At 36.4% G+C, this 14,745-nt stretch overlaps 1 protein-coding gene across 1 annotated transcript in view; it reads left to right on the forward strand.

Annotated features, from left to right (window-relative positions):
- The window catches only part of PLXDC2 (plexin domain containing 2), a 416,593-nt gene that overhangs the window by 359,512 nt on the left and 42,336 nt on the right, over positions 1–14,745 (forward strand). Inside the window, exon 14 of the mRNA XM_027121784.1 lies at positions 12,606–12,766. Within this exon, the coding sequence (XP_026977585.1) occupies positions 12,606–12,766 (161 nt within the window). The remainder of the gene's footprint in view (positions 1–12,605; positions 12,767–14,745) is intronic.

The raw sequence follows: 14,745 nt of genomic DNA on the forward strand, positions 1-14,745 counted from the left end.
TCTGGTATATAAAAATTATCAAAATTTATCGATTTGTACACTTAAGAGCTGTGCATTTCAAGGATGCAAATTTTATCTTAGTGAAAAAAAAAAGAAAGAAAAAAGAGAAATTTTGATGCCCTTCTCATAAACTAGATAGTTTTTTTTAATTCTTGTGAAGAAATTTTTCCAAGCTTCTTAAAATTCTTAATGAAAGAGAGTAAAAAGTCTTATCCTTAGCAAACGAGCTTCTCTAACTAGTAGCATAAAATTTAATGCTCTGATTACTTGATTCATGCTTTGCTTTAAGTTATTCTTAGAATCTTCCCATGTAATTGCTAATAATGATAAAATTATCTAGCAATTATTGGGCTGTTACTATACACCAGGCACTCTTCTAAGGGCTTTGCATGTTTCTCTCATTAATCCTTAGAGTACCCTATGAAGAAAGTAGTACTGTAATCCCATTTTACGCATGAAGTATCTTACGCATGAAATATCAGAAGCACGGGATTTAAGTAATCTGTCTGGGATCACATGTCTGTAAGGGATATAGCTGGGCTCTACCACCAAACACTCTGCTGTCAGAGCACATGCTGCTCCCCATTGCCATCCTGTCCTACAACCTGGGAGAGCTGCTCCAGATGTGGCACTGAACCCGGAGGAAGAGTCCTCTTCACCCTATACCTGTCAAAGCAGAAAGACAGATGCGTGTCCAAACCACGTAGCTAGTGTGGAGCCTTACTACCTGCACTCCTCTTAATCATGGCTCTACTACCAGATCAGCATGAGACGTTCTTGAAATTATTCATAGCAATGGGATCCTTTCTCTCACTGAAGCTTAAGTGCATGTTGAATGAAAGCAAGGACATTATGTAGCCATTTGCCTGCCATTCTCCCTCTGTTAAAGCGGTCCAAGATCTCAGCAAACACAAGCAGCGCCAATTGCCAGTTCATAGTGAGAATGAGCCTTATGGGTCCTCTGATCCCATCCCCCAACACTTTGAGACCCAAACCCTTGCAACTATAAGAGTCATAGGAGTGCTGCATACCCACGGTGTGGGACCATTTTACAAAACTGATTTGATGGAAAAGATTAGGCTGAGACGAGTGCTCACCTGCTGGAGTAACCATATTCTATCCCACATTCAAAGTGTGGAACTTTAGATGCCAGCAAACTTGCTATTCCAGGACCTAAGGGGCAGACAGTTGTGGCAAACACAATTTTACAGCATCCTTCCTCCCAAGCAGACTAGCTGACTCTGTCCCCATTAGAGGCATTATCTGAGCCATGTTGTGGCAGTACTGATGCTAAGCAATAAACTATAAATACCCTGCAATACTGGTCCTCAAAGTTTCAGTTTCTTCCTTCTACTCTTGCTATACATGCACATTTTATTAGTTCTGGTAACCCAAGTTTTTTTCCCAGTTTCCGATTCTGTCTTTTTGAGATACATAGCACATTCATCTAGTCCTGCCTGGGAGATTCCATACATCAAACTACAACAAATAACAAAAGGATTGTGTGGTTGTTAAGAGCATCAAGGACTAAGTTTCAATCCTGAGGTCCCCACAAGGGCCAAATTGTTGTCTCCAGCAACTAAATTAATCCATGCTTTCTTAGGAAGCACAAAGGTTCTCGTTAATTTTAAGTATAAACTCAGGTGTGAAAGACCTTGAGATTGGTTTAATATTCAGCAGTTTTCAGAAGAAATTGCCTATAGATAATCACAAAAAGGTTATTTTATTTAGACAGCCTACTGAATCACAGCAGCTTGGCTTTTGTTTTTCAGATAGTGGCTGCAGGTTCTTTGTAGCATGGCCACGTCCCAGCTGCCGCTGGGCTCTGGGAAGAGACAGTTAAACTCACAAGGACCTTGGTGGCCTGTTTTCCTACAGAGGCGTGTACAGTGCAGGTGCAGGGAGATTGAACTTGATCTTTCCACTGGAAAAACTATTCACTGAGACATCCTTGCTTTCATCCAGCATGCACTTAAGCTTCAGTGAGAGAACGGATTCCCATTTCCATGAATAATGTCAAGAAGGCCTCATATTGACTTGGTAGCACAGCCGTGATTAAAAGGAGTGGCAATAGTAAGGGTTCATATTAGCTAAGTGGTTTGGACACACATCTGGCTTTCCACACTGATGGGAGCAAGGTGAAAAGGTTCTTTCTCTATGTTCAGAAAAAGTGATGGATTTGATAGGGAAGCAGACATTCATTGTGATATTCATATGTTTGTATAGAAGTGGCCTCTTTTAATGTAACTGACTTCATTCTAATGGACAGGATTAAATGGCCTGAAGGGTCACTCTATCCTGTACTCCCAGATCTTGAAAGTACGTTGTCAACCTCATTTTCTGGTATTCCATAGTAACTGTGAATATATTTTTAATATATGTGTTTAATACATGTTTAATATTTATGGGTAATTTAAGTACTAAGATTTCTGTGGATTATTTTGTAGAAGTAGAGATACATTTTATCATTAAAAAATAATTTTTAAATGAAGAAACAAGACAACTTGATATAGAAAGCTGATGTTAGGGAAACTTTACAAGTTAGATCTTATAAAGATCTTGGTTGCTGAAAATATTAGAGACATAGGTTGATTATTACAAAAAAGCACATAAATAAGAAATGAAAAACTACAATGGATTATTACAAGGATTTATTTTTGGTATTACAGTAGCTATAAATATGGTAAATCTCCTCTTTTAGACGCTCACACAGACTCATGCACAAAAGCACCAATCACAGAACAAGGCTGGAAGCAGGCTGGGTGGCGACTCCTGTCCCAAATCCCTCATCTTGATGGAATCAAGCATTTCTTTTAATATGATTTCACGGAAATTTTATTTAGCTTTATTTTTCTAAGATAAAAGGTAACAGATTCTTGTTTAAAAAGGATTGTCATAACCTAAGCTCTTTTAAGCCAGAATGTTTTATACGTTTCCCTGAATGAAATGTCACAGCTGCCCTGTAGTAGCACAGGCTGCAGAAGAGAAGCTAGGTCAGCTGCCCTGCCAGATATTGTTCTCACCACACATAACGCACTTAGCTGCGTTTTGTGCACCCATTTTAATATCTTTTCACAGTACTGACCCAAATTCCTCCTATGGAGACGTCATAAAGTGAATTATGAATGTATTGACACAGTGATTCGTATTGTGGATTAGGTATGGGTTGCATGATAGTTTCAAGGACCTCTAATACCCAAAGAATATTGACAGATTGGTGAGCATCCAAAAAATAGGAACACCATGGTTATAAAATGAAAGAACTAAGAGAATTATGAAAAAGAAGAAAATACATAAAACACCAGGGGAAACTCTGAATGAAGCCAAGGTCATGATCATGTCTATATCATATCTATAGAAAGTTAAAAGAGCTATGAGACTTATTATATGAGCTACAAAATGAGATCAGTTGCAAGGGAAACTTCCAAAGGAAAAGTCAATTTAGTTAAAATTTTTATTTTTACTTGATCTTCTTCTGTTACATTCGTTAGCTCATAAATGGGTTCAATAATATTCCACAGGGAAAGTCATGTGTTTTTAATCCAAAAGTGGAACAGTAACGTTTTAAGCATTTCGTAGTTTAACTTCATTCTGAAGTGTTAAAAAAGAACATTTGACATCAACCATATAAGATTTATGAATTTTGAACAAATTTGTGTAAGACTTTGTCCAAAGCCTCTTGGTCCCCCAAAAGACATTAATACATTGTGGAATTTATGGGCTGTAGTGTTTCTTTTTAAAGCCAAGAGAAGAGTTAGATTTAGAAATAACACTTTAGAGTGAATAAAATTTCAGACAAGGAGTATTTCTATTTTAGTTTTACTTTATTGCTGGACTTTAATTATCAGCAAGATTTAAAAGTGGGTACAGACCATTTTAGCAATGTATTAAAATCTCTAACATATTAAAGGATTGTACTTCTCAATACAGAATATCAATGCTACATGCATGTAAATACTGAAAAAAAAAATCAGTCATAGAAAAAGCAAGGAGACATCGAGGTGTCAAATTAAATGCTACACTTTGAAGAAACAAAAGGTCGTTTTTTTTTCCTTCTTTCCTCCTATCTTCTTTCTTCTACTTTATTCTTTCTTTCATTTTGTCTCTTATCAATAATTCATAAGCTTTTCTTGAAATGAAGAAAATTAAACACATTTACATGAGGTCCTGAATATTTTCAATGTGTGCTTAGTACCTTTTAAAAATCTGTTATCTTTGCTATCATGGTAGGTAAAACTCACCCAAAGATAGCGAATGCTTTGATAGCTTTGACAATTCTCAACAGTCCTGTCTGTGTCTAAATATTGATCTGCGTTTTATAATTACTAAGAAGTTAGGAACTCATAAGAACTGATAGGTCACTCAGTGGCTCAGATGAGAGTATATTATCTTTGATACTATTGATTTTCTGTGCTTCTTTTATGTTTTAAAGTATGTCTACAACATAGTAGAAAAAAGATCTTGATTTGGTAGGCTTTTCAAATATATTTATATACTTGCTTTTTTGGCCTTGAGGCTCTATTTGAGGATGTCTTATTGTGTTTTATCATTAATTCATCTTATTTGAAGACACAACGTAAAGGTAAAAAAGCTAAAGATTTGAATTGTCCTCTAAGCAATACTGTGCGTGTGTGAGGAGAATTCTTTGGCTTTTGTTCACTTTGGGACATAAATGAAAGAGCATAAGATATTTCTAAGAATAGAATTAGAGTTTGGTTTTCAGACTAGATTCCTTCTGACCTCTGAATATTCCCCCAACTCCTGTGGACTCTGACAAGCTTCAGAAGTTTGTACCTGAAACAGGTTCAGAGTCTTCTTTGACCCACTTCTATCTGCCAGTTTCCAGGAACAATCAGTGGAGCCCCAGGAATGAATGTCGCCAAAGTTGACATCTTTGTTTATTGTCTTTTCTGAAGGAACGAAATCAATTTATTTGAGCAGTCTGCCCTTGAGGTGAATGAACTAAACTTCAAATATGGAAATTACTAGCACTTGCTTAAAGATTTTAAATTTCAATTTTGCGTTTGAGGTGCTGATCATTTTTAACACAAAGGATTCTCTGCAATCTGTTTGCAGGTCCCCGTAAGTGTGCAAAACCTATACCATTTAATTGAATAGTGGTATTAAACTGGAAACCAAATAGTGAAAGAATTTAATATCAGAGCACATCAATGGGGTGTTCACTTCACCTCCAGACTCAATGTCCCTTAATATGCCATCATAATACCTGTTAATAGAGAGACCAGCTAGAATAGAGATGCAGAAAACTTGGCTAAATAATATGAGAACAGAAAAATATGTTCCCCAGAAATATGTGTGTAATTTTTGCCACTTCATTTAGATGGTTATTCTGAAGCGTTTAAAAATAGCACTGGCTTGGGACACCAGGATAACCCTGTAATATCTTGGAATTGAATTAGCTACATTTCTCCTTAAGTGTTTTTCTCTAATAAAGACACATAAAGTCATGTGCACATTCATAGATTCCTACATATTTATGTTGTCGACTGGTTAGTAATATTTTGAAAATCCATGAAGATTGTTTATTTTATTGAAATCATCATCATCCAAAAATGTTATAAAATGCTAATTGGCTAGTAACGAACTACATTCTGTACAGGTTTCATTAGATATGAAAGGGTGTCTTAACATCTATACCAGTACTGTAAAGGAGAATTTGTAAAGGGAGATTTCATAAGTAGCCGTTATTAGAAATATAAATAAGTAATAATTATGAAAGTAAGCATTTATGCCTAAATAAAAGGAATGAGTAGATTTCAAGGTATAAATGCAATTACGATTTTTTACTCTAAAGATTGGCCACCTATGTCCTGCAAGTCAAAGATAGTTTTACTGACGAGAACTCTTATTGAATGAAACATGTCCCTGGCTCTCCTCTTCCTTCCTGAGAAGGACTGTCCCTTGCCTGCTGCCTCCTCAACAGGTTCTGGGTCTCTGGCCCACTTGGGAAGTGACAGCCCAAGGTCAAGTCATAAGTGTCTTTTCCTTTCCTTTCCCATCCTCACACACACAAAAAAAATGAGACTGAACTTTGGCATGTTGCTTGTAAAAGACTGTTAATCCCAGAAATAGAACCAGATGCTTTTTGGATGAATGGATGGATGGATGGATAGATGAAGGGAAGGAGGGATAGAGGGATGGAATTATATATGAGATTTGAAGAACCATTCAAGGCTTCCTTTCGTGACTCAAGTAGATATTTTTGCCACATTTTCCCCGAAGCAACCTTTAAATTAATCCTATTTTCCCGTGAAAGTAATCTGTCACACTCTTTTAAAAGTGAGAAAATAGCCAAGAGCACAAAGTGCAGTAATACAAGCATACTTAAGAATGAAGCCAAACTCTTAAAAGTAACAAATGTTCAGGGCAGAAACATAGTTTATATGGTGTCATGAATCTGACAGTATAATTGCCTCATATAAAATGCAATAACATAATAGCTACATTAATTAAGTACTTATTACATGCCAGGTACTCTCCTATGTATTTAATATGTATTAAATGTTTGATTTTCACAGCAACCCTATGGAGTGGTTATTGTTATTGACCATGTGGTAGAGATAAACTAACCGAAGACTAGACGGATTAAGTAATTTATTATAACCTCATTTGATCTTTATTGGAGAAGTAGTTATTCCACTATCTGTAACCCATTTTCAACAGCCTTTCTTTTTCTGTTTCTTTTATTTCCCTTTTTTCCCTCTCCCTCCTTCCCTCCACCAAACATGGGTTTAAGTACATATGATATCAGACATTGACACCCTCCTTGTCCCAGAGAAGTGACAAGACACACAGCCTCTGTCCCTTTGCAGGCACAATGTTAATTCTTTAATCATATTGAAGTTGATTTATCTTGACCTGAAATTACCAGGTTCTTTTCAGATTTCTTTACCAGAAGAACTCACAAGAAATAAGAGGAAATAGCAGTACATACAGTTCAGTGTTAATTGAGAAATTATTGATCACAGATTCAGAGTGCAGACTCTGAGGGCAGACTGCTCGTGTTTGAGTCCCAGTCCATCTTCATAGCTTTACAACCTTGGCACGTTTCCTAATTTTGCTATGCCTTAGTCTTCTCATCTATGAAATGGGAATAATAATAATGCCTATCTCTTATGGTCATTAATTTGATACTTGTAAAACAATACAAATATGCCTGGCAAATTGTAAATGAATTGTTTACATTTTTATTGCGATAAAATACACATAACATAAAATTTACCACCTTAATCATTTTTAAGTGTACAATTCAATGATATTAAATGCATTCATAATGTTGTGCAACCATCACCACTGTCCATCTCCATAGCTCTTTTCATCTTGTAAAACTGAAACTGTACCCATTAAACCAAAATCCTCATTCTCTCCTGCCTCCCCCCAGTCCCTGGCAGCCACCATTCTACTTTCTGTCTCTATAATTTTGACTACTCTAATCATAAGTGGAAACATACGGTATTTGTCTTTTTGTGACTGGCTTATTTCACTTAGCACAAAGTTCATCCATGTTGTAACATATGTAAGAATTTCCTTTCTTTTTAAGGCTAAATGACATTCAATTGTATGTTTATGTGACACTTTGCTTATCCATTCATCTGTTGATGGACATTGGGTTGCTTCCATGTTTTAGCTATTGTAAATAATGCCGCTAAGATAGATGTACAAATGTCTCTTCAAGATTCTGCTTTGAATTCTTTTGAGTATATACCACAAAGTGGAGTTGTTGGATCATATGGTAATTCTGTTTTTGATTGTTTGAGGAGCACCCTACTGTTTCCCATAGTGACCACATTATTTTCCATTCCCACCAAGAGTGCACAAGGGTTCCAATTTCTCCACAACCTCACCAACATTAGTTATTTTCTATTTTGTTGATCGTAGCCATCCTAATAACTGTGAGGAGGTATCTCATTATGGTTTTGATTTACATGTCCCTAATGGTCGCTGATGTTGAATATCTTTTCATGTGTTTAATGGCCATTTGTGTATCTTCTTTGGATAAGTGTCTATTCAGGTCCTTTGCCCATTTTTGAATCAGGTTGTTTGCTTTTTGTTGTTAAATTTTAGGAGTTCTTTATATAGTCTGGATATTCTGTGGGCTACCTTTTTAGTCTGGTGATATTTTTCTGATGCACAAAGTATTCTGATTTTCATGCAGTCTAAAATGTCTATTTTTTCTTTTGTTGCCCATGCCTTTGAGGTCATAGCCAGGAACTCACTGCCAAATCCAATGTTCTGAAGCTTTTGCCCTATATCTTCGTTAAGAGTTTTATAGTTTTATGTCTTGCATTTATGTGTTTGATTCATTTTGAGTTAAATTTTGTTTATGGTGTTAGGTAAGAGTCCAACTTCATTCTTTTGCATGCGGACATCCTGTTTTCCCAGCACTGTTTGTTGAAAAGACTGTCCTTTCCTTATTGAATGGTCTTCGCATCATTGTCAAAAATCATTTTCCATTTATGCTACAGTTTATTTCTGGGCTGTCTATTCTATTCCGCTGGTCTATATGTCTGTCTTTATGCCATTACATACGCTTCTGATTACTGTAACTTTGTAGTAAGTATTAAAATCAGGAAATGTGAGTTCTTTGGCTTTGTTCTTCTCTTTCAAGATTGTCTTGGCTATTCAGGGTCCCTTGAGATTCCATATGAATTTTGAGAAGGCTTTTTCTGTTTCTGCAAAAACATCATTGGGATTTTTATAGAGATTATATTGAATCTATAGATAACTTTGGGTAGTATTGACATCTTAACAATATTAAGTCTTCTAATACATGAACATGAGATGTGTTTTCATTTATTTATGTCTTCTTTAATTTCTTTCAACAATGTTTCATGAACAAGTCTTTCACCTCCTTAGTTAATTCCTAAGTATTTTATTCTTTTTGATGCTATTATAAATGGAATTGTTTTTGTAATTTCTTTTTTTATTGTTCAGTGTTACAGTATAGAAATGCAACTGCTTTTTGTGCATTGACTTTGTATCCTGCTACATACGTCGTTGATGAATTCATTTATCAGCTCCAACAGTTTGTCTTGGGAATATTTAGGGAATATTTAGGTGTATATATATATATATATATATATATATACACACACACACACACACATATATACACACACACACACACACACACACACACATATATGTATATATATATATATATATATATAATCATTTCATCTGCAGAGATCAATTTACTTCTTTCTAATTTGGATGCCTCTTATTTATTTTTCTTGCCTAATTGCTCTGGCTAGAATTTCCAATACTGTGTTGAATAGAAGTAGCAACTGTGGGCATCCTTGTCTTATTCCTGATTTTAGAGGAAAAGCTTTTAGCTTTCACAGTTGAATATGATAGCTGTAAGTTTTTCATGTACGATTTTTATTTTGTCAAGGTGTTCTCCTTCTTTTCCTAGATGTTGAGTGTTTTCATCATGAAAGGCTGCTGAATCTTGTCAAATTCTTTTTCTGTATCAATTGAGATGATTACACGTTTTTTCACCCTGCAGGAATCCCTTAAGCATTTCTTGCAGAACAAGCCTGGTGGTAACCGACTCCCTCAGCTTTTCTTTGAGAATATCTTAATTTCTCCCTCACTTTTGAAGGAAACTTTTGTCAGATTTTGGATTCCTGGTTGACAGGTACTTTTCAGCACTTTGAATATATCAGCCCACTGCCTTCTGTCTTCCAAAGTTTCTGTTGAGAAATCTGCTCATATTCTTATTGAGGATCCCTTGTATGTGATGAGTTGCTTCTCTCTTGCAGCTTTCAAGATTCTCTCTTTGCCTTTGTCTTTCAAAAGTTTGATTATAATTTATCTCCATGTTGGTCTCCTTCATTTCATCTTACCTGAAGTTCCTTGAGCTTCTTGGATGTTTATATCAAATTTGGGAGGTTTGGATCCCATCAAACTGGGAAGTTTTCAGCCATTATTTCATCAAACATTCTCTGTCCCTTTCTCTATCTTCTTCTTCTTGGAATTCCATGATGCAAATACCGATCCATTTGATGGTGCCCCACAGGTCTTTTAGGCCCTGTTCACTTTTCTTCAATCTCTCTTCTTTCTGTTCCTCAGACTTGAGCATTTCCATTGTCTTATTTTTAAGTTAATTGATTCTCTTTTCTGCCTGCTCAAGTCTGCCTTTGAATGCTCTACTGAATTTTTAATTTCAGTCATTATATTTTTCAGCTTCAGAATTTCTCTTTGGTTTCTTTTTAGGTTTTCTGTCTCTTTATGGATATTTCCATTTTGTTCATACATTGTTTTCTTGACTTTCTCTACCTCTTTCTTTAGTTCTTCAAGCATCTTTAAGACAGTTGCTTTAAAGTGCTTGTCTAATAGATCGTCCATCAGGTGTTTTACATGGACAGTTTTTGTTGATTAATTTTTTTTCCTTTGAAAGAGCCATACTCTCCTGTTTCTTTGTATGTCTTGTGAAATATTTTTCAAAACTGGACGTTTGAATCTCATTAAGTTGGGACTCTGGAAATCACATTCTCCCCCTTCCCCAGAGTTTGCTGATTTTTGTTATCATATTTATTTAATTTATTTACTAGTTTATTGGCTTTGTAGGCTGTCTCTGTGCTGAGGTGTAATCTTGGGGTCTTTTCGAGTCTTTTCTGAGCTTTTCCCTGGCCACATACAGCCATGTTCTAATTTTCCCCACATGTGCATTTGATTTTGAATATCCTAGTCTCTCATATCTGGCTCCCAAAAGTCGGAAAAGAGAAAAATAAAGGGAGGTGGGATGAAAAGGGTACTGGTTCTTTAAATCACTTGGATGTTACTTTAGATCCAGGCAGAAAGGCTTACAACAATGGCAGAAGGTGCAAAGCCAATGGCTGCATCTTTGTCTGCCCCTCAGTGATGAGAAGCACCAATCAATCGGTGATCAGAACACACTCCCAATGTTTTCAGGACAGGGTACATTTTGCCTACTGCGATTCCTGCAGGCTGCTTCAGAAACAGGTGTGTAGTTGACTGCCACATGGCTAATGGGCAGAGGATGCATAGCTACTTCTGGACTAAGTGCTGAAACTGACTGAAATTAACCACAGCTTGCAGTCTGAGCCTTCTCCCTAGAAGTTGCAAGGCTTCCATAGAGTCCAGAGTTCCAAAACAGTTGTCAGACAGATTCTGCCAGTGCAATTGTTTTCTATGTGGGAAGACAGATTCCTGATAGTTCCTACTCTTCCATGTTTCCAGAATCTTCTCTGTAAATGAACTTTTACATAATGAATTACTCTTTAAATTTTACATTCTTTAACTAATGAATTTCTGTTATGTAAGGGAAACCTTTAGGAATTTGAGCTTTATTAGATTTGGAGAAGGATTACTGAATACCAACTGTGGGTCTCAGGCAAAGAATAAACAAATAGCAACAAAACTTTAAAGGATGTATAAGAAGAATTGGGAGGTCATATTTCTTTGCTCTATTTGAAATTCTGTTATTTTGTATTTACCACACATTCTGATAGGCAGTCACGTTCGTTATTTTCTATTAATGAAAATTATAATAAAAGAATTAAATCAGTGCTTATTAAATGAGGTTTAATAGACCAAAAACCTGTTTAAAACACAGATGCAAAGGTTGGAAATAACAAAGATGTGAATTGGTAATGAAAGGATTAGGAATCACTGTTCTAGAACTTCTATGAGTCTTAAAGAATTTTCTAATGATTCAAAAGTACCAATCATATTATGTACTAAGATACAGTTACCTGCTGCACATAATTTAAGAAGGTCTCCTCTAAATGCCTGAGTAGACATCAAATATTGCATAATTTTAGAACAAGAGAAGACTTTAGAGATTAGTTTTATTTGGCTGATTGACTTTGCCTTGACTGATTATTACTTTAGAAATTTAATTTCTCCTTTTTCCTAACTCTCTGAAAATGGATATTACAGTGGAGAGCATCTCAGTAAAAGTTAGAGAAAATGATACTGACGTGTGGCATAGTGGAATATTTGCATGTGCTGTGTGTTCCCTTTAGATAGTGATAAACTATTTGAGGGTTATTTAGCATCCATCTGTTACACTTTTATAGAGCATTTCAGTTTAAAACAGATTTTGAAAATTATCCTTTGAACTCATGCACAGACTTTCTGAAAATGCCTGTGTAGCCCACCAAAATATGTCTGATACTCTTCCATTTAAATTTTCCAAAAGAAAATGAGAGAGGAGATTTCAAAAAGTAATCAATTTTTCCATAGGTAGGAGTGCCAGTGGTTTAATGAGAAAAATCAAAGTTAAATTTATTATATAGTTAGTTTCAGATTTTCCACAGAACTTTTAGAATAAAGGCTATTAATTTTGCCTTATTTAACAGAATAAAGATGAACTATAAATTAAAACACAATTATAAATGTGTTTTTAATCATTAATAGTATGGATTTTTCATTTGCCCAAATAAAGAGCATCTAACTTCTAAAATTGGTGTTATGGAAAAGAAAAGGATAGTTGTACAGAAAGTGAAAAAAAAAATTCACTGGTACTTTATTAAGAATATAAATATTCCCTCCAATGAAAACGCAGACCTACACGTGCACACGTGAATGTCCTGACAGCTGTGCTGTTCTTCCAGCCTCTACAGATGACAGTGCAGCCGAGAAGAAAGGGGGAACCCTTCACGCCGGCCTCATCGTTGGAATTCTCATCCTCGTCCTCATTATAGCCGCAGCCATCCTTGTGACAGTCTATATGTATCACCATCCAACGTCAGCAGCCAGCATCTTCTTTATTGAGGTAAGTGTCCAGTAGAGTACATGAAAACCATGCTAGCTGATGAACTCCAGCCATCTGCTGACACCACCTGCATTTAATAGTTAGCACATGATTTCTCCACTCTGCAGTTGTGAGCTGGCTGATGTCACACGTGCACGCATGCGTGTGCACGTACCTGTTGATAGATGGCTTTCACGTGATGAGCTCAGTTGCCTTACCTCAGGAGCTTTTAAAGAAATAAGCCATCTCGCCTTTTACAGATCGAAAAGAAAATAGAAACCATATTTTTTGTCTTAGAAACCATATTTTTTGCCTTATTGTACCAAGTACGTTAAGCAGCTGCTCTTCGATCCTAGAAGGAAATGAAGCGTATGCTGGAGGCTAAAGGATTTCGCTTAAATCAACTAATCGCTGTAACAGTAATCGAGTATTGGCCAGATTCATCATACAATATGGTGACCCTGCTCTTAAAACGCTCACAGACTATTTAGGAAAAATACATGTTTCCCTACAAAATAGCAGCTACAACAATAAGATTATGGTATGTGCCATCACCGTTTTGTGTGATGTGTGTATATTTATACATGTACATATAAATGCACATGCATACACACACGCTCATTCAAACACAAAGAGAGCACTGTGCCGAATCAGTGTTGTGTTTTCATGTACAGAAAGTAGAGTTAGTGCCAGTGCCCAAGAGCAGTGAGGTAGGAGAACCAGCGGCTGTGTACAAAGGGCCAGAGCCAAGCCCTGATGTCCAGAAGGCCAGAGACTGGGAAGCCTGGGGGCCACAGGATAAGGTCAGTGTGACCAAGTCACCTTCTATCCTCCAGACAACTGGGCTTCCTGGGCCTCGTGTGTGCATAGCTTTCACCCCAACATCTTAATGGAGCCACTGCCCTTCAACACAACATAAATACTAGAGCAATGAAGGAAATCTTCTCCCTCGGAGCTTCAAACTTGTAAACTTTAGGTCTTTTCCAGTTCACTGGGTGAGGTACAGTGGGCAGCTTTGTTCACGTGTTGAGTAAGAAATTATAACGACCTTTAAACTACAAAGTTACCTTTAACCTCTATAACAGGGGGAAGTGAATGCAAATCAATTAAGTAATTGCTTAGAAGTCCTCTACGGCTCTCAGCTGTCTGTGGAGTAAAGTGCAGTCTCCTTAGTTCTCCTTCAAGGCCTTGGCTATTTGTATCTTGTCTATCATTTCAATTTTTATCCCATAGCTTCTTAACCTGGAGTTCAGTACCATCAAATTCACTCTATTCTCTTCTCCATACACACCCCAAATTCCCCATGTCACCAAGACATTACTCATTCTGTTCCTTCCACCAAAAAAGTCCTCCCCTTCCATCTCAATTCTTGAATTCTGTATCCAAGTAGCCTTCAATACCATGTACCCTGTAAGCTTCCCCGGACCATCTCTCTGCCAGGACAGCTGGACATAATCTCTCTTTCCTCTGAAATTCTATCCATAGTAATACATCTCTATCTTTCTCTGGCATTTACCTTTCTGTTTTGCATTAGAGTTAAATATGTATGTGATTTATTCCACCCTACAGACTTATAAATTCCTCGAGATTTGGATTAAATAACTTAAGCCTTTCAAGTAAGAGGTATTCTATCAGTATTTTCTAGAAAGAAAAAGATAATAAATATCCTAGGACATTTAAAGCTTCCACTAAATTTTCACACATGAAGTCTTCCAAAAATGTCTTTCTCATTTAAAGTCATAATAATCGAGAAATTATCAGGTATTGCATTTAGTTGGAAAGCTCTTATTAAGTTTTGTTAATGTGCTTAATTTTCATGCAAGAAAGCAGAAAACTTTCCCGAGGTCATGAATGCGTTGCTCCAAGATCTGACAAGTGACAAGCTGTAAAGCTTCAGTGACTAACCAGACATCAGGCTGCTGCTGTAACCCTCACAGGTTTAAGCCTGTTTATACACTATGAAGTTTATTTTCTGACACTGTGAAATATCTGATGGTGAT

This window comes from Aethalodelphis obliquidens, unplaced genomic scaffold (genome assembly GCF_003676395.1).
Source record: "Aethalodelphis obliquidens isolate GAN/ISIS:26980383/991018 unplaced genomic scaffold, ASM367639v1 scaffold23, whole genome shotgun sequence".
NCBI lineage: Eukaryota > Metazoa > Chordata > Mammalia > Artiodactyla > Delphinidae > Aethalodelphis > Aethalodelphis obliquidens.